The following is a 21,202-nucleotide window of genomic DNA, read 5'->3' on the forward strand; positions in this document are numbered from 1 at the left end:
TTCGTCAAAACAAAACCCCTTGCTTTTAAGTCTTGCTTTTAGAGTCAAAACTTGTTTCCTTTAAATCTTTTGAGTCTTTTAAAGTTATATTTTCGTCCAAATCACTTGTTAGGTCTAGAATTGAATCTTTTTGATTGTTATTTGCTGTTTTGAGTGTTTTAAGTTAGTTTTGAGTTTATAGAGTCTAGTTTAGTGTTTTTGAGTCTTATATTTGTTGATTAGCATCCCTAGTTAATCCCCGGTCTAGAACGATCCCTACTTACATCATTACTACAATTGTCATCAATAGGGTTTAATTTGTGTGTCAAGTAATTTTCACATCAGAACTCTAATATTCCTCACTCAGAATTCCAAACCAGTTCGAGATCAAAGCTGTGGAAAGTCAACAAGATCATTTATCTCCAAAACTAGATTTGCATTCTTAAACTCTACTCTGTCTGGTTTTTACTTTGCTATACTTGTCATGTTTATTCGTTGTTTGTTTGTTTGCTTGTTTTTGTGTGAGTTTATACTTGAAACATTGAGGACAATGTTTGATTTAAGTGTGGGGGGGGGGGGGGGGGAGGGGTAACCAAGTTGTTTTGCATAAAATTCGTAGGAGTTTATCACCCATTACTTCTAGTGTTGTTCCTTGCTGGTTGTAAGTATTTTTAAGCTGTTTTGGAGTGTTTTAGTGTGTTGACATAAAAATCCGAAAATCTCATAAAAATTTGAAAAATTGTTTTGAAAAACCCAAAAAGAGTTGTTTTTGTGTGTTTATTTGTGTCTTAGGGTACCTTCCAACACAATGATGAGGATTTGGTTTTTAATTACATGACTGTTAAAGAGAGTTATAACCATGGATGAAAATTTGATTTACTCTTTGGTGTATGCTTGGTTGTGGTTATAATTTATGAATTCACATGCAATCATAAAGGAAAAATCAGTTTTTGTAACATGCTTGAAGGAAGGAACTCAAATGAACGCTACAACCTTGTGAGACTTGAGCCTAAACGTTTATTTGGAGAGTTAATAATCTGTGCATCATTGTTTTCTAAAGTCGTTGCATGATCTCATTATTCTTTGCTTGGTTGCTACTTCGAAGGCGTTTCATCATTTAGTTCCAAATGCTAGAACTCATGCCTATTTCATTCAAAGCATGCTATTGATTTGCATAACACATATTCAAGATAAAGTTGTGTAGTGACCACCAAAGCCAAATTGCCGTGCCCCTATTTCATTATGTGTTTAAGTTTAACCCCGTTGAGCCTTGTTAAACCTATGTTCTTTGTTAATCCACACTATCCTTACCTAGCCTAGTTTTAGGACCATCCATACCCTTGTTCTTGAAGCATAGTAAAGCATGACTTAAAATGAACTCCTTTTTTATCAATGTATTGCAGAAAGCAAGTGTGGGGGAAGTGATTCTTGTGTGTGTGTGTGCCAAAGTCCTTAATAAGGCACGAGTAGAAAAGAAAAAGAAAAAAAGAGTGAAAAGAAAAAAGTTTGTTAAAAAAGGGTCCAAAACATTGAATTCGGCCCTAAGTGTTGCATGAATCTTCCCTTTGTATTTAAAAGTTGATTCTGTATTCTAAAGTGAATTCCAAATGTCTATTTCATTGCTTTGCTTGCTATCGCTTTAAGAACGTTTGTTATTCCTATCATTTCTTTATTAGCCATTACCCCCAAGCCCTGTTACAACCCTTGATTTCAATCTTGAGTGTTGTGTGTTTCAATTTGTGGAGTTCGAAATTGGTATGAGCATATGGTGTCACTGGTTCTCGCATCTAAGTCGTAGCATTCCATTCATGAGATCATATCTAAACATGCTTAATAACTCCAGAAAATTGCTTTCTTTGTTATAACATATGTGGGAATGATGATTTTTAACATGTCATGTTTCATTAAAAATCCCTGAGGTAAATGTTGGAAGGTCTAGGTTATGTTTTGTTTGTTTCGTTTGTTTTGTTTTGCTCGAGGACTAGCAAAAGCTAAGTGTGGGGGAATTTGATAGGAGCATATTTATGCGACTGAGTTAGCTTGTTCTCATGCATTTATGTTGTTATTTCTTAGTTAATTATGTATTTTAAGCTATTTTCGTGTGTTTGTAGGTCTATAGGCCTTATGAAGCAATAAGATGCAGTTTGGAGCAGTTTTGGGCTTGGAATGAATAACACATACATGGAGCAAGGTGGATGGACGAAATTGAAGACTAAAGAGGCTAGGAATGTGTTACAGAGAAAGAAGAATTAATGTAAAAAGGACAAAGAGCTCAGCCACAAAGGGGTGTCACTACACCATTCACCTTTCCATCATTGTCGTGCACCACCATTGCACTCCCTTTGGATTCCTATGCCGTGCATTATCATCCATGTTCCCTCCATTGACTCATTTGTTGCATCATTCCACCTCCATTTCCTTTCTCTACCATGTCCACAATCATTCATGTTCCCTAGTTGCAACATCACTCCATTTTACCCCTATGCTTTGCATCATCACTTCACTTTCACCTTTGAATCATTTCAAACACCACTCATTGCACTCAATTGCTACACCATTCCTTGCTCCCTCCACCATTTCAGATTTCATGCACCATTGCACTCAATTGCTACACCACTCCATATTGCCATGCACTTCCTCTATAAAAGGAAGTGTGTGTAACATAAATTTAGTTCATACTTTGTTAGATCATTCACTCCCATTTCAACACAACCTTTATCCAAACACATCCATTCATCTTCACATCCATTCCTCCATACAAACAAACCTTCAAACACTCACCAACACCTTGTGCCGTAGCAAAGGAAGGGAAGGAAAGTGCTTGGATGTGCTTGCTGTCCAACTTGGATCGTTGGAGCGTTTAGGTGTTTTCTTTCTTTTGTTTCTAATGTTTAAATTCATTTCCTTTCATTTTGTTGTCAATATGAGTGGCTAAACCCCTCTTGGCTAGGGGTGATTTCAAAGCCATGATTATGTGTGCAATATAATTTGATAAATTCCAGTTATGAACTCTTGAATCATGAATGCAATTGGCTTAACTATTTGATTGATAACTTATTTGTATTTGTTAATTAAGGGTCAACACTTAATTGGCATGCATAAATCCGTTGCTAGAATATAAGGAAGTTTCACATAATCGTTACAAACTTATATTCACATATTGTGAAGGTCGCTTATAAACGATCACGTTAAGTTCAATTCCTAGCATAAGCGACATGATGTCATAGTTGCAATTGCTTTGTCAATGCTTATGATTTTCATTAAACGTAATGATCTTTGATTGTATCTCTATTATGATGTCATGTAGGGAACTTTTGAAGGATGTTTTGGGTTGTCGAATGATGTCATCCAATCCAATAAAACAAGGAAAATCTGAGAGTTAACTAGTGATGTCACGGTTAATTTGGAGCATTGTCGTTCATAATTCAATGAAGTAGTAACTGGAAATCGAGTTGTTTGCATACATATCATGTGTGGAGAAAAAGCCTCTAGCTATCCCATCCATCATCTTATTTCTCAAATTTGTTTTACAATCTGTCTAGTTTTTCGTACTTGCTTGTTTGTTTTAACTTCGTCCAAAACTCAATCCCCCTTTTCTTTAGTGTGTCTAATTAGTTAGAATCTGTTTTAATTTGTGTTTTTAAATGTTTTGATTTAAGTAAAAGTGAGTTTTTTTCCAAAGTCATTTCTAGTGTCTAGTTTAAGTTTATTTAGTTGTTTTAAGCTGTTTTGAGTATTTTAAGTTTGCTTTGAGTCTTGTGAGTCTTGTTAAGTATTTTTAAGTTTAGTTTTAGGTGTTTGAGTCAGTTTAGAGGTTATTAGCAAGCCCTCCTAATCCCCGGTCTAGAACGATCCCTACTTATATTTATACTACAGTTGTTAAAAGAGGGTTAAATTTGTGTGTTAAGTTAATTTTTGCATCAATACTCTTGCTACTTTTTTTCAATCGGATCTTGAACTTCTTATGTTCAATTTTGTAGCTTTATTATTTTCATTTGATTTTTATAATTTTTTGTATTTTATTTGCGTTTAATTTGTTGAGATATATTGAATTCGGTTGTTTGAGTGTCCGTAAGAGTAGTAGATTGAATCGATTTCTGGAGCTCTATATATGTCCCACACATTGTCACTGTGCTTATTTGTGTGCTAGTGACTTCAGTTTTGGTGGTGTTTGGTACCCAACAGAGGAAAGATGAAATTGGAATCTATGTTTGTCTAATTTTTTAAGTTGCGTTGAAATCCAGAGGTTTATTTGATTGTCTATATATTTGATTCGAGTATGGGTTCTGCCATGGTTTTGCATTAAGTGTATCTCATTTGGAAAAAATGTGAGATGTGAGTGTTGAGCAAAAATTGTACACAATATGTAAACAAATAATTCACTCGGCACAATTTCACCCTTATTCATTTTTTCGAAGAGGGTTTTTATTAATTCGAGTTCAACCCATTCTAGGCTATGCGCCTATTAATTACAACCCTTCTTTCGGGAAAGGAATACCCTTTGATTCCAATTTGAATAAATTGTAATTTGGGTGTTTATTTGATTTTGCGATTGCACCTAGGTCGAGCCCTAGATTGCCTACGTACCCTTTTAAGGGATCAAGTCACTTGTAGTTCTTTTGATTTTGATATTTAGATTTTTAGTGAGTGAATGACCCACTAAAGGAATTGGTGTTTGGTTTATTTGGGTGAATTTGGTTTGAATGAACCAAGAATTTGGCTTTTTATTTGATGTGAATTTGGTTGAAAATGAACTAGGGATTCTGTTTAATGTTTGGGTTTTGCAGTTGCGTCTAGAATATGGTACTAGACTGCCTACGTATTATTGCGGAATTAAAACAGCATAATTCGCAAATTTGTTGAGATTTGATGCCTTGTGTAGCTTCAATTCGTACGGGCGAGGAGCATTTGATGCCTTATGTAGTTTAGGCTCTTGCAGGCAGAACTTTAAGCCATTGGAGCATTGATACGGCTTCATGCCATTTGAGATTTGGAGCGGCTTTGTGCCATTTGAATTTAGAATGGCTTTGTACCATTTAAGACTTGTCCTGGCTTCGTGCCATTTGACCACTTCGGGAATTTGAAATTAAATTTGACATAGCATAAATCTATTGAGCTTGGTGCTTTGAGGTGGTTCATGTTCACGGTATTTTGCATCCACGAGTTTGATGTTGACATTGTCCCCACCACTTTTGTTTTAAACCATTTGGATTCTGTATGCCTCCCCCATGCCATTGAGTTCTTGCCCACTTTGGTCTTTTGGTTTTTTTTTTTTTTTTTTTTTAGGCAGATGGCACCCTATTAATTGGTGGGATTTTTCATTTTTGAATCATCATGTGATTGCTTCATTTCATGCAAACGATCTCGAGCATGCCTTGACAACAAGATCCAAGCTTAACTTCATGTTGGTGTCCCTTGCTTTAAAACTCATTTGTTTGCTTTACCGAACACTTCTCTTTCTCCTTTTATATTTGCAGAAACGTCTGGCAAAATCGCATTCTACTTGTTTAGAGATAAGTTGTGATGAGCTTCATTGGATTACAATAAATCCTTAGCTTCATTTGTGCACCAAAACTCAATATTCGACAGGATAGAGATCGCAGGCTCTCATGTCATTTTTTCTTCAAAAGACCTTTCTTCTTCCTCATTTTCTTTAGCATTACTTGAAGAATGGAGCATCAACCAAAGATAAAGTGTCATCATTGAGTTGCACATTTCTTCTTTCAACAAGTTTGGAAAAGAACTTGTCTTTATAGGAAATAGTTTCCTCCTAATTATTCTTCTTTGTGGTCAATGAGGGATGTTGCTTATGTTTGTCTTCTTGTGAGATTATCATAATCTCCTCTTCACATACCAATGACGTGAGGCATCCTCCCTCCACATTATTTCTTTGTGAAATAATATGACATTGTTGAGTTCCTAGTGTAATAGAGCGCACAACAACTTGTAAAAAAAAAAAAAAAAAATTCTTGAGATGGCTTTTCCCTTTTGATTTTCACGTGAGTGCCTTTCCTAAGGGAAGTTGTCACCAAGCTTTATTTTCTCCTTTTCTTTGTGAATTTAAGCTTTTCAATTTCAAATAGGACTTTGCTTCCCCTTCCTCTGTTTTTGGCTTGTAGCTTTTGTCTCCATGCTTTTGATTTCTAAATTTACAAAGCCCATATGAATTTAGATGGGGAGCCGTGGCTTCCCTTTGTTCTCCACGTGAGCAACATTCCCACGTAAGGTGCAGACTTTCATGGAACAAGCCATTTTGACGTGCTCTGTACTTTGGCCTAAATACTTCTTAGTGGGGGCCACGCTCTGTGATAACCAAGGAGGAAAAAATCGATAATATCGGCGAAATATCGCCGATATTATCGTTTTTTTTGAAGTTCCAAATTTTTTTTAACTATCCAACCTATTTTAGTCAAAATATCACGATATTATCGATAATATCGCGATATTTTCAAAATTATCGACAATATCACGATATTTTATTAAAAAAATACTTATATATGTTGAGAAAATTCAACACATAGTTAACTTGATCATGGCCCAAAGGCCAAACAAGTTTTGGTTATCTCACCAGGGGAGTGTGAGTTTTATAGGAAAAATTCATTGATCACTTCCTTGCATGGGCGATGTGGGACTCGCCCAATGGGGGAAAAAATCAAAATTTCGGCCGAAATTTTACACCCACTTTAAACGGCCATAACTTTGTCAAAACTCAACGAAATCAAGCAAGACAAAAACGAAAGTTGTAGCCCTCGAAGAGACGAAGAGAATGGTACCTCACACTATGTCTGAATCGTAGTGGTTTGGCCGGAAAATGCCTCGAAAGTCACTGAGGTCGCTGAGGTCGTCGGAAACTGGGTAAGATTCAAATGAGTATAACTTTTTCAATACGCAACGAAATTGAGTGAAATAAAAAGAAAAGTTGTAGCCCTCGAAGAGACGAAGAGAATGGTACCTCACACGATGTCTGAATCGTAGTGGTTTGGCCGGAAAATTCCTCGAAAGTCACTGAGGTCGCTGAGGTCGTCGGAAACTGGGTAAGATTCAAATGAGTATAACTTTTTCAATACGCAACGAAATTGAGTGAAACAAAAAGAAAAGTTGTAGCCCTCGAAGAGACGAAGAGAATGGTACCTCACACGACGTCTGACTCGTTGTGGTTTGGCCGGAAATTGCCTCGAAATATACTGAGGTCGCCGGAAACTGGGTAAGATTCAAATGCGTATAACTTTTTCAATACGCAACGAAATTGAGTGAAACAAAAAGGAAAGTTGTAACCCTCGAAGAGACGAAGAGATTGATACCTTGCACGTCAGCCAAAATTCAATTGACACACTCCTAGCTTCCAAAATTCAATACTTTTACTTTATATCAAGTTGAAAAAACATAATCGGCATCCAAATTAAAGTTTAATCTTATTCAATGTATTGATTTTCAATCGTTAATTGATATACTATAATTTGGAACTTTAACGCCTAGACGCATGCTTATGTGTAAGAAATTTAAATTGTCAAATTCGGCACATTATTCTTCATCATTTTATTCACTTCCTTTTTTTTTTTTTTAATATCCTAAATAAAACCTCCAAATATTGTACTAATTAATTATATATAAATGATTATGGTGTGTTTAAACTTCTTTCATTAATTACTACATATTTTCTACACTCACAATGTTTGTCAGCTCGCTATATAATCAACTTAAATCAGTTAAATCCATCATGCAATGCATTTCCTTCCAATTTTTTGTGATAAACTAATAGATAATTGACTAAATAAACATCATACAAAGTTTCATTAAAAATTTCCAAGTTTTTCTTACAATTTCCGTGGTTTCCATGTAATTTTTATCGATATCGATATTATCCCGATATTTCCATCGATATTTCCGTGTTTTCAGACTACCGATATTTCCGATATTACCGATATTTTCTTCCTTGGTGATAACCCATGTGATGAGCAAGACTATTTCTTCCTCTTTTTCCTGGAACATCATTCGAAGAATGGAGCAGCAACAACGTGCCAAATTCTTTGAGTCATGTTCAACTTTTGCCAACAAATTTATGCATAGTTGGTGATTTAATGAAGGACAGTTTTCCAAGGACATGGTCTCCATACTTCTTGTTCTCAGAGCCAAAATTGATAAACTCCTATATGAATAAAAAATGGAAAAGCTATTGATTTTCTTCTTTTTCATTTAATCTCCATGTGGAGCAACATTCCCATTTTATCTGGGGAGTATTTTATCTGTAGCAGAACTCCATCCTTTCTTTTCTTTGCTGGATGCTTTGTCTTCTATGAATTCAACTAGGAGTTACAATATAACCACTTAAAAGAAAACAGCAACCCCATGACCAGAATCAGCAGTAGCTCGTTAGGAAAAAGGCGAAGGGGTAATCTAGAGGGCCTTCTTGATGTTGCAAAAGTTTTTGACGTTCTACTTTGACTTTTCTTCTTTTTAGTAACTCATACTTTTATAGCACGACCACAGATAACACATGCATCGTCTTTTTTCCCTAGCAACTTAGATAGCAGCCAGCACCATTTTGGGTGCTTTATGCGGGCAACATAGCCTACACTTCTAAGGTAGCTTTTTCTTTTTGACTTCAAGACAGTGATGGCAGCGGTCGGGTTGCTCCTTTGTAGAGTTTTAGCGGCAAGTGAATTGAGCAACATAAACAACGGAGACGGGTTGGTTGTTGTCTTTATTCTCTGCAACCTTATTCTTCCATACTTGAAGCTTATAGTTACTTTCTTTGACAAAAGGTGAATGGCTTACAAGTGGAAGTCTTTGTGGTTTACTTCAAGTCCTTGCTTTGCAGGTGTTCGATTTTGCTTCTGATACACCATCTTCCTTCGTTTATTTTGATGCAAACTCTCCAAACATCTTTGGTATCTCCTTAATAGGCAGGGGCCACTTTCTTGTTCTTCCACTCTAGGCCGCTACAATCACCGGGAGAGACCGTGATGATCTGATTTTGGAGAGCATCAGTTGAGGGGCTGCTGCGTGTGCGAGTACAGACAGCGGGGATGAGTTTCTTTTTGGAGATGTTTATCTCACAGAGAAGAATATAATGCAGTGAAATTGATAAGCAAGAGAAAGAAAGAATACTCAAAGTTTTTACACAAAATTTTTATTCACTCACAAACTATTACAAGAGGAAACACTCAAACACTCTTACACTTCTTCACTCTTTTCTCACCTCTTGCTCTCTTGGTTGTTTCAAATGGTGTGGATGCCTTCTCCTTTTATAGGCATGGATGAAACCTTGGAGAAGCATGGAAGCATCATGTTAGAGATATCTAGATAATTCCACTACCTTCCTAAGCTAGAATTATCTACGTTAATCTTGTATGTTGGTGGAATCCTCACCATTCTTCTAGACTCTTACATCAACTTGAACTTTGCTAGAATTCTCTAGCATGTGCATGTATCTTTCTTTGTGTATGGGCCGGATCAATTGTCTTGGGCCAAGACAAGATTACATTTCAACATGTTTGTGGGAGTAACAAAACGATGGAAACACCATTTCTGCACCATTGCCTTATTGCTTGTAGAGAACCATCTTTTACAACTTGGTGCACAATATTTTGAGGTTGTTCATTGGTTACTTTTTACAGGATACGACATGCACTATTGGGCAACGCGGACAACGACTCGACGATCTTCTTCCCGGTAGCCTTTCTATAGGGACCGGGTCTTCAATGGCTTCCGTGCTGGGCTAGTAATGGCTCGACAAGATCATTACTTCTTGTAGCTTCCTCTGTCGTCGAGCAGAGGTTGTTGTTTCTCTCCTCTGTTGTCGTGACCTTTTCGGTCTCTTCTAGCTTTGTGCGACACTGCATTAACAAATCCATCTCATTCAAGTCACAGAGTGCATGGGCTCCTTCTAGAAGACAACCGGAGACCACGGCTGGAAACATGGTACGGCTGCTACCTTCGTTGGACTTCCGTATGATGTCGGCGGTTGTTGCAGCGCTATGCGAGGAAGGAAGGCCTGCAATGTATAGGTTCTTTGCTGACCAAAGTTTACCCAAGAAAACACCTGCCTGCAAAACAAAATTACTGGAAAGAAATTGAAGAGAAAAGAAACGTAGGTATTATACCTTCTGATTGTTGTTTGTGGTTTTTTCCCCTTCCCTCAAGACTCAATTTGGAATCGTCGGCAATGAGATCAGTACTTCGTTGCTTCTTTTCTCTCTCAATTTCTGTAGAGTCTCTCTTCTTTTTTCTCTCTATCCCGTTTCCTTTGGTTTGATGCCCTTTTATAGGCGAATGGTGGACATGGCAGTTGAAGTTAGTGGGATGCTATTTTCCTGCGGTGTGGAGTTGCTGAGAGAAAGCCATCACTTGAGAGGAGAACATGGGAGTTTTTGAGAGTTCTAGACACACATGACCTCTATATTTGGTTGCCATGTAGATGACAAACTCCATCAAACTTGTCATACATTGAGGTCCACGAGTGTGCAGGTGTAGAGGTTTTTTTTTTAAATTTTTAAATTTTTTTTAAGTCTCCCGGTTTTTAATAAGACTTGCTAATATATTTTGTTTGTGAAAATATATAGCTCAACAGTGAGATTCGTGAAACCGTTTTCATTTGGGTAAACTTAGTATTCATTTTTTGTGGTGTCTATAGGGAGATTGGTTTTCTGTAAATTTTTTATTGAGATGTTTTTGGCAATCTATAGTTTCAGATTCGTTTATGTTTTGTGCTTTTGTGTAAATGAACTAGGGTTTATTAAACTCAATCACTTCATTTTTTGCTCCTGCTTGTTACGGTACAACTGATGATGGTTTGTTTCTTTGATTGTAAATTTCAGAAGAGCAACTTTTTATGGGGTCGACTGCTGTGGCTGTTTCTAAGGTTATGTGAATATTTGGTTTTTGGAATATGATTAATTTTTCTTCTCCTTCCGCGCTTGCTTTATATGAAGGACAATATGCCCTAGTTTTCTTAGATAAACAACCTTTTCACTATCTTGCATGCTTCGGCAACAAGGATTAATAAAACTGCACGTCTATTATAGAGAGAGATAGACGTAGGGAGAAGTTGGAATTGGGGGGAGAGAGAGAGAGAGAGAGAGAGAGAGAGAGAGAGAGAGAGAGAGAGAGAGAGAGAGAGAGAGAGAGAGAGAGAGAGAGAGAGAGAGAGAGAGAGAGAGAGGGTGAGGGAGGGATGTGGTTGCTTTCCTAAGATTTGTTTGGAATTGTTTCTCCAGTTTTTTCTATTTGTTTGGGATTGTTTATTTTTTACTGAATTATTTTGGTCTACCACTAAAATCTGATTTCTGCTATTAGTTGCTGCTAAAATGTGACTTTTGCTATTAATTTTTTACCTTTCATGTTTATGCTGCTTTTGGATTCCATTCGAATCAAATAATGTAGTTAATCTTGATCTGAATTCTCTCTACAACAATATTAGGGACTTTAGTTTAAATTTTCACTAATTTGTTCTTGATTTGGATTGGATCTTGGTTAATTTGGACTGCAGGTGGTTCTGCTATGGAGGAGAAGCTGCAAGAGCTTATGATCTTGTTGCACTTAAGTACGGTCGTTCTTTATCTCATATAAACTTTTCGGTAGGGTTCAAACTGTTAAGAGTTCTATGATTTTGTAAAAGCTTTTAGTAGCATAAGCTTGGTCTATTTGCAGTTGCATTATTACACTATACAAAGCTAGCAGCAGCCTAACCCCATTCACAAATACATATTTACTTTATCCTTGGCGTCTACGCTTATTGCTGTTGTGGATGCAAATTTCTTCCTCATTGATCTTGGACAATTTTGCACCTACAAAACAATTAACACCTTAGGTTAAGGCCAAGAGCCTCACGCGCCCACGATGAATGGGGGGGGGCTTTGGCCGAAGAACCTCCTATGCCAAAGTTAGAATTTACAGAGAAAGAGTGTTTAGAGAATTTTGGGATTTTTGCCAAAGTGTTGGCATGAATATTTGGTGAAAATATGAGCCTATTTATAGGGCTAGGTTGGTTTATGTTTTATTTTGGTTTAATTAGCCAATTAATTGGCTAATTAAACATAAAAGGAAATATTTTTGTGGTTATGAAATTAATTGGCTAATAAAAAGGAAGAAATGGTGAAAAAAGGTAGAAAAAGTGATGAATTAGGTTTTGAATGGGGATAGCCGGCCATGTGGCGTTTTAGGGTTGAATTGGATGTATTTTGTGGTTATTTGGATATAATGGATGGTTTAATTGACAATTAATGGGTTAATTAGGCAATAAACCCATTAATTAGCCAATTAACATAATTTAAAGGGAATGTGTTTGGAAATTACCTTGTAGAAAGGATTTGATGAGATGGACTTTGAATTGTTACCTATTTTGGGCACTTCTGTCTTGGTTGAAAGAGGGTTGCCTGCTACTTGCGCGTAGGAACCTCGTTGTACTGCAAGGGTATTTTTGTCCTTTTTGTCAAAAAATCCACGTGTCGCCTTGTGAATATTTTTGGCTCCACAGCTGTCACTTCTCCTTTGTACTCTTCCTCTTTTTTGATGAAATTACAATCTACCCTCAGTCTCTAACTTTCTTTTGTAGTTACACCCATATGCTCTCATAGAGGGAAGCTCATGGCTCACGCTGTCTCTCGGGCTAATCTCGGCCTCACTTACTCTTCTGACATTGACGCCCCAAAGGTATATTTATCTCATCGCTTTCGGAATCCAGTATATGTGTGTGTATGTATTCACCAATGGAAATTTGTAATTTTGATTGTTGTTTGGTGTTGGTTTTGTCAAAAAATGATTTGTGCAAGGTTGCCACTCTTTACCCTCTTTCGATTGTGATTGAATTTATTGTTTTGTTCATTCTTATTGTAAATGTCATTTTGTTTGTAAAGTTTAGTTTATAAACTGTACTTCTATGTACTTTTTGAATTTCTTTTTTGTTTATGTTGTCGTTTCTTGATTTTAGTTTCTGTGGATTTATATGGTTTTTTATTACAGAAAGTATTGTCATTGGACGAGAACTCTTACAAGCAACCTGCAAATCTGTTCAAGGAAACCAAGATCTGTTAATATCAAATGTGTCAGCCATTGGCAATAGAATATTATGTATTGTTATTTCTCCATTCCATAGTCATATTAATAACTCCGCCGTGTAAGTTTATCTTACATTGCCGGTCCCAAGCCCGGATAAAGGAGGAGGGGGAGGGCGTCAGGTAGTCGACAGCCGGCACTCCATGATTACGTCGAATCCTTATGAAAATGAATCCAGAACGAAATCGCGCTAAAGCTAGGGCGTCACCCGTAAGTGGCGCGCTGTGTGGCTCGAGCACAGTGATAAGTGAGCAAGGGTCGCTGTATCTCCATCGGCACCCGGATGCAGTGTTAAATGAGCAAGGGGGCTATAAAAACTTCTTTTCGAACGACTCCACTCAAAGTTGTTTGGGAGCATATGCTCCTATCAACTTTACAAATACGGGACACACAAAAGAAGTACTTTGATCCTATTAGACGGGGAAGGGTGAAAAAGCTAGGACAGAAGGGTAGAGTTCAAGAGAGCAAAATGCGTTTAGGAACGTGGAATATAGGAACCTTGACGAGAAAATCTATGGAAGTAGTAGAAGTTATGGTGAGGAGAAGGATAAATATTATGTGCCTACAAGAAACTAAGTGGGTTGGTCGTAAGGCAAAAGATCTAGAAAACTCAGGGTTTAAACTATGGTATTCGGGCACAAATAGAACGAGAAATGGTGTTGGCATCATCGTGGACAAGACCTTGACACAAGATGTTGTAGATGTCAAGAGGGTAGGAGATAGAATCATGGCAATCAAGATTGTAATAGGACAAGAACTTATCAATGTGATTAGTGCATACGCACCTCAAGTAGGGTTGGATACGAGTTTGAAGGAGAAATTTTGGGAAGACCTTGGAGACTTGGTGCAAAGAATTGCTCAGACGGAGAAGTTATTTATAGGAGGAGATTTAAATGGACACGTGGGCAGGGAGACAGGCAACTATGGAGGTTTTCATGGTGGCCATGGTTTTGGGGAGAGAAACGAGGATGGGGAAGCTATCTTGGATTTTGCAATGGCATATGATCTCTTCTTAACCAACACCTTCTTTAAGAAGAGAGAAGAACATGTGATCACCTACAAGAGTGGGTCGTCAAAAACACAAATAGATTTTCTTTTAATGAGGAAAGGGGATCGTATAACTTGTAAGGATTGCAAAGTTATACCAGGAGAGAGCGTGGCTAATCAACATCGCTTGTTGGTGACGGATGTACATATCAAAAGAGTGAGAAAAAAGAACAAGACTTGGAAGTGCCCAAGGACTAGATGGTGGAATCTAAAAGAAGAAAAACAAGCCATTTTCAAAGAGAAAGTAATCACCCAGTGTGTGTGAGATAGAGAGGGGGAAGCTAACCAAATGTGGGATTCCATGGCTAGTTATATCCGAAAAGTAGCAAAAGAGGTATTAGGAGAGTCCAAGGGCTTTGCCCCACACCAAAAGGAATCTTGGTGGTGGAATGAGGAGGTACAAACAAAGGTGAAGGCTAAGAAGGAATGTTGTAAAGCCTTATACAAGGATACGACCGATGAAAATGGTGAAAGGTATAGAAAAGCGAAGCAAGAGGCGAAGAAAGTTGTGAGAGAAGCTAAGTTAGCGGCTTATGACGATATGTATAAGCGACTAGATACCAAAGAAGGAGAGTTGGATATCTATAAACTAGCTAGAGCAAGGGAAAAGAAGATAAGAGACCTAAACCAAGTGAGGTGCATCAAGGATGAGGATGGAAAGGTTCTTGCTACAGAGAACGCGGTTAAAGACAAATGGAAATGTTATTTTCATAATCTTTTCAACGAAGGACATGAAAGGAGTGCTTCTTTAGGGGAGTTGAGTAACTCAGAAGAGTGTAGAAACTACTCTTTTTATCGTAGAATCCGGAAGGAAGAAGTGGTTGTAGCTTTGAAGAAGATGAAGCATAGAAAAGCAGTAGGCCCAGACGATATACCAATCGAAGTGTGGAAAGTTTTGGGAGAGACAGGTATAACATGGCTCACTGACCTTTTCAATAGGATTTTGAAAACGAAGAAGATGCCAAATGAGTGGCAAACGAGTACTTTGGTGCCTATCTACAAGAATAAGGGCGATGTACAAAATTGCATGAACTATAGGGGTATTAAGCTAATGAGTCATACAATGAAGCTCTGGGAGAGAGTCATTGAGCATAGATTGAGGCAAGAGACACGGGTTTCGGACAACCAATTCGGGTTCATGCCAGGGCGCTCAACCATGGAGGCAATCTATCTCTTAAGAAAATTGATGGAAAGATATAGAGATGGGAAAAAGGATTTACACATGGTCTTTATAGATTTGGAAAAAGCGTATGATAGGGTCCCAAGAGACATTCTTTGGAGGATTTTAGAGAAGAAAGGAGTACGAGTAGCATATATCCAAGCTATACAGGATATGTATAAAGGAGCAAAAACTGCCGTAAGAACTCATGAAGGACAAACCGAAAGCTTTCCCATAACTGTAAGATTACATCAAGGTTAAGTCCTTACCTTTTTGCGTTGGTAATGGATGAGTTAACAGGACATATTCAAGATGATATTCCTTGGTGTATGCTTTTCGCAGACGATATAGTGTTGATAGATGAAACTCAGGAAGGGGTAAATGCAAAGCTTAACCTTTGGAGAGAAGTGTTGGAATCTAAAGGTCTTCGCTTGAACCTACGTACTTGTGTAAACCCTTCACAATTAATGAGAACTCCTCTATTCCGTGGACGTAGCCAATCTGGGTGAACCACGTACATCTTGTGTTTGCTTTCCTATCTCTATCCATTTATATACTTATCCACACTAATGACCGGAGCAATCTAGCGAAGATCACAAAAAGTGACCATTTTCGCTACCTAGGATCTATCTTGCAAGAGAACGGAGACTTAGATGGAGATCTCAACCATAGAATACAAGCTGGATGGATGAAGTGGAAGAGTGCATCCGGCGTGTTGTGTGACCGCCGTATGCCACTGAAGCTCAAGGGAAAATTTTATAGGACAACAATAAGGCCGGCGATGCTGTATGGCACAGAATGTTGGGCGGTGAAGCATCAAAACGTACATAAAATGGGTGTAGCGGAGATGAGGATGCTTCGTTGGATGTGTGGGCACACGAGAAAGGATAAGATTAGAAATGAGGATATTCGGGGTAAAGTAGGAGTAGCCGAAATTGAAGGAAAGATGAGGTTACGGTGGTTTGGACATGTGCAAAGAAGGCCTACTGACGCTCCGATTAGAAGATGCGACTATGGAACAGAGGTTCAGGGCCGAAGGGGTAGAGGAAAACCTAGGAAAACTTTGGAAGAGACCCTAAGAAAAGACTTAGAGTACTTGGATCTAACGGAGGACATGACACAGGACAGAACACAATGGCGTTCTAAGATTCATATAGCCGATCCCACTCAGTGACTTGGATTTTCCAAGTCTCCAACCGAGAAGTTTTCCTCACTCGGGAAATTAAGGGAACACTACCTCAACCTACATGCTCCACTCACAAAGCTTCAACATACAAGCTTCAACAAAAGAAAATTCAAAGAACTTAGCGAAGAAGGCTTTGATGTATTTAACACAATACGTTGAAATGAAGGAAAGCTTATTTATTGATATCCCCGATAAGTTACAAATATATACATATACTTGAGTCAAAATAAACAAACAAGAGGGAGCCTTCACAAAGGTTGCTTATGAGAAGTCTCAGCAGTCGGTAGAGCCCCAGAAAGAGAAGGCACCGGAGGGGGATCATTCGGAGCCTCAGTACTGGACAGAACCCTAGAAGGAGGAGGCATCAGAGGTTGATCATTTGGAGCTTCATTATGCGGTACAGCCCCAGAAGACGAAGGCAATAAATGCCTTTGGAACAAACCCACAAATCTCTGATGATCAAGTAAAACCTGACCATCAGATTCCTTCATCTGGTCAAGCTTCATTTTCATGTTTGTAGCATAGTCATGTGCGAGCCGGTGCAACTGTTTATTCTCATGCTTGAGCCCTCTAATCTCCTGTTTGAGACTCATCACTTCAGCCGCCAATGATTCAACTTGGCGGGTTCGAGCAAATAGGCGTTGGGCCATATTAGACACAGAACCTGCACACTGAACACTGAGAGCCAGAGAATCCTTAACAGCCAACTCATCAGACCGTTTGGAAAGTAGTCTGTTATCTTTGGGAGTGAGAAGGTTCCTGGCCACTACCGCAACGGTCATATCATTCTTCATCACGGAATCCCTAACGGTAAGAGGACCAGTAGGGGAGACGAAGGATGAGCGCCATATGTTGTCTGGAGAAGGCGGGGCTGCCTCTTCAACAAGGTTCAAGTCAAAACGACGGTCGGAGAGGCCAGACATTTTCAAAGGCGTTGAAGAGAGAAGAGGTCGGACAAATCAAGATCTTAGAAATACAAGAATGGAGCTTCTACTAGTGGATATTCAAGTGTGCTTTGGAACTTAATGTCAGCCCCTATAAAAATCTGCACTCGACGAAGCTTCAGAAATCGAAGAGGCGCCTGCTCAGAAATCGAAGAGGCGTTTGCTTTCTCAAAAGCTGGGCTGCTCAGAGACCATGAGGGTCGATCTCAGAAATCGAAGAGGCGTTTGCTTTCTCAAAAGCTGGGCTGCTCAAAGACCACGAAGGCCGATCTCAGAAATCGAAGAGGCTTCCTTTCTCAAAAGCTGGGCTGCTCAGAGACCACGAGGGCCGATCTCAGAAATCGAAGAGGCACCTACTTTTCCAGCCTTGTCAGCACCTGTCACACGCACACTCAGCTTTGCGGAAATTATGGGCATTCTGTCGAAGATTTCTGGCGAAGTAGAAAGCACATGAATCGTACTGTTCAATCACCCATTCCCACACGCAACAGTAGCTCATGGGTACCACAGATAACTTTGCCAAAGTTCTCTGACAAAGTTGAGACACGTGAAGCTTGCAGCTCCCACTACATCGCTCTGACCAAGAAGGGTAAAAGAATAGCAAAGAAACAACATTAACAAAGTTTAGACACATAAATTTTGAAGGTCTAGCTACCATATTATTACCCACAAGGGTCAAGGAACAGTACCACTGCTGGATAATTGGAAAGTCCCGGTGTGTCAACCTCTGTGCTTCGTGGCAAGGTAGACTAGCAAACATGCCCAACCTTTACTCACATTCGAGAAAACACTCCCAACAAGATTGCTTGCTCCAAAATCGAAGAGGCACCACCCTCCGAATCTCGAGAGCCAGACACCTAACATGATTACTTTCTTAAAAATCGAAGAGAGGGTAAAGGAACAGTACCACTGCTGGATAATTGGAAAGTCCCTGTGTGTCAACCTCTGTGCTTCGTGGCAAGGTAGACTAGCAAACATGCCCAACCTTTACTCACATTCGAGAAAACACTTCCAACAAGATTGCTTGCTCCAAAATCGAAGAGGCACCGCCCTCCGAATCTCGAGAGCCAGACACCTAACATGATTACTTTCTCAAAAATCGAAGAGAGGGTAAATGAACAGTACCACTGCTGGATAATTGGAAAGTCCCTGTGTGTCAACCTCTGTGCTTCGTGGCAAGGTAGACTAGCAAACATGCCCAACCTTTACTCACATTCGAGAAAACACTCCCAACAAGATTGCTTGCTCCAAAATCGAAGAGGCACCGCCCTCCGAATCTCGAGAGCCAGACTCCCAACATGATTACTTTCTAAAAAATCGAAGAGACACCGCTCTCCGAATCTCGAGAGCCAGACCCCCAGCAAGATTGCTTTGTCAAAAATCGAAGAGGCATCGTTCTTCGAATCTCGAGAGCCAGATCCCCGACAGGATTGCTTGTTCAAAAACCGAAGAGGCACCACTTTCCCAACTTCAAGAGCTGGATCTCCTTGGATAAAGCTTGTCTGTAATCTTCACACGCAACATCAGCTTTCCAGATACCACAGACCACTTTTTCAAAGTGCTCTAACAGAGTTAAAACATGTGAAGCTGGCAGCTCCCACTACCGTGCTATGACCAAGCAGGGTAAAGGAATAACATTATTACTTGATGTTAGGGAGACTCCTATATATGTCGACCTCCATCCCCAACGGACAGGCAGACCTGCAAAAATGCTCAACCCTTCCTCTTATCTGAGAGGGCACTCCCAACGAAGCCTTTCGAAATATTCAGCTTTCTTTCCCCCCGATAACACCTCTGTAAACAAGCTATACTAGAGCAAGAATATCTCATATCATCAGGGTTAAAAGCAAGAGTATCCCATATCATGCTTTTTCCCTATCTTTTCCTTTGGCCTTGTTCTTACCTGCAAGACAAGGAGAAAGAGAGCAATCAGTCAACACTTGGAATCAAGCTTCCAGCCAGGAACTGACTGCCTGGAACCCCTTACCTGATTACTTACCTGGCATTGCTCTCGAGTACTCATCTTCAACATCTTATGCTTCCAGGGAAGATACCGCATCTGCCTGAGGAACAGATAGGGCAAGTGAGAAGGATACAAGGAAGCATGTGGAGATAAGCGTAACAGCACACGTGCCGATACATCCACTACTCTGTCAAAAGCAAAAGTATCCCATATCAGCAGGGTCGAACGTACTCTAGATTTGATGGACTTGTTTTGACCCTCAAATTCTTCAGTCGGCCTTATACTTTGGAGGAAACCAGAAAACCCTCCAGCCCAGTTCAAGAATAAGCCTGTGGAAAGTTACTTCTTCAAAAGCAAAAGTATCCCATATCATCTCTTCTCATTTTTCTTCTCTTTATCCTTCATGCTGCCTGCAAGATAGGGAGAATGTGAACAATCAGCCGGAGCTCTGATTGCTTACCTTGTCTGTCACCTCTTTCAGTAGATCCTCTAGCTCGGCGACTTGGGGGACTCCTACTACATGGTTTGTATCGTGCTTGACCAAGCCTGAAACTACAAGTAAGCTTCAAGTGAAATTGATACAGTACCTTGTGCATCTCCACCAGTTACAGATACCACCCCTGGATGGAGGAAGAGTACTTCCAGAGAAGATGCCACATCTACCTATGAGACAGATAAGGCAAGTCAAGACGATACCACACTCCGGTACTTAGAAGTTTTGTGGTTACGAGATCATTCTCCCACAATATTTCCTAATGTCATTTGTACTAAATCATTCACTTGTACTCACTAAAGGAGAGCTTGAACCTATGTACTTGTGTAAACCCTTCACAATTAATGAGAACTCCTCTATTCCGTGGACGTAGCCAATCTGGGTGAACCACGTACATCTTGTGTTTGCTTTCCTATCTCTATCCATTTATATACTTATCCACACTAATGACCGGAGCAATCTAGCAAAGATCACAAAAAGTGACCGTTTTCGCTACCTAGAATCTATCTTGCAAGAGAACGGAGACTTAGATGGAGATCTCAACCATAGAATACAAGCTGGATGGATGAAGTGTAAGAGTGCATCTGGCGTGTTGTGTGACCGTCGTAGGCCACTGAAGCTCAAGGGAAAATTTTATAGGACGACAATAAGGCCGCGATGTTGTATGGCACAGAATGTTGGGCGGTGAAGCATCAACACGTACACAAAATGGGTGTAGCGGAGATGAGGATGCTTCGTGGGATGTATGGGCACACGAGAAAGGATAAGATTGGGAATGAGGATATCCGAGGTAAAGTAGGAGTAGCCAAAATTGAAGGAAATATGAGAGAAAATCGGTTCCGGTGGTCTGGACATGTGCAAAGAAGGCCTACTGACGCTCCGGTTCGAAAATGTGACTACGGGACAGAGGTTCAGGGCCGAAGGGGTAGAGGAAGACCTAGGAAAACTTTGGAAGAGACCCTAGGAAAAGACTTGAGTACTTGGATCTAACGAATGACATGACACAAAACCGAGCGCAATGGCGTTCTAGGATTCATATAGCCGACCCCACTTAGTGGGAAAAGGCTTTGTTGTTGTTGTTGTTGTATAGTCATATTAATAATGTTATGATTAAATTAGGCTTAAGGTGATCTTTTAGAATCCTTTTGCTAGAACACTTGCTTTAATCTGGATTTGGTCTAACTTAAATGCATTTCTATGTACTGCTTGAAAAAGCAAAATGATTCTGGTTTGCTTTTGTTTTGTACTCTGTAAAAACTTTGAGTGACAAGAATTCAGATAATTCACAGAAGAGTTCTGATGATAATGGATTTTCTCTCTTCCAAATTTGAAAGCTGCAAAACTGAAGTATGTTTCCCAATCTCCTTTCTTTCCTTTA

General features: G+C 39.3%; 1 protein-coding gene and 1 long non-coding RNA gene across 4 annotated transcripts in view; one reads left to right on the forward strand and one right to left on the reverse strand.

Annotated features, from left to right (window-relative positions):
* Positions 1 to 9,081: 9,081 nt before the first annotated feature.
* Positions 9,082 to 10,417, reverse strand: LOC108170654 (uncharacterized). Its single transcript, XR_001787085.3, has 2 exons — positions 10,083 to 10,417; positions 9,082 to 9,973 (listed from the first exon to the last, which is right to left on the reverse strand). It is a non-coding gene; the product is annotated as an uncharacterized lncRNA (long non-coding RNA).
* LOC103443853 (uncharacterized) overlaps positions 10,307 to 21,202 on the forward strand; it is a 39,157-nt gene continuing 28,261 nt past the window's right edge. The window contains exons 1-5 of one of the 3 annotated variants that reach the window (XM_070806923.1): positions 10,307 to 10,446; positions 11,468 to 11,555; positions 12,533 to 12,630; positions 12,940 to 13,047; positions 21,114 to 21,171. In XM_070806923.1, coding sequence (XP_070663024.1) covers positions 21,124 to 21,171 — 48 coding nt within the window. In that variant the 5' untranslated portion in view covers positions 10,307 to 10,446; positions 11,468 to 11,555; positions 12,533 to 12,630; positions 12,940 to 13,047; positions 21,114 to 21,123. The other 2 variants (XM_070806924.1, XM_070806922.1) reach the window with 2 other exon arrangements.

Source organism: Malus domestica, chromosome 10 (genome assembly GCF_042453785.1).
Source record: "Malus domestica chromosome 10, GDT2T_hap1".
Lineage (NCBI taxonomy): Eukaryota > Viridiplantae > Streptophyta > Magnoliopsida > Rosales > Rosaceae > Malus > Malus domestica.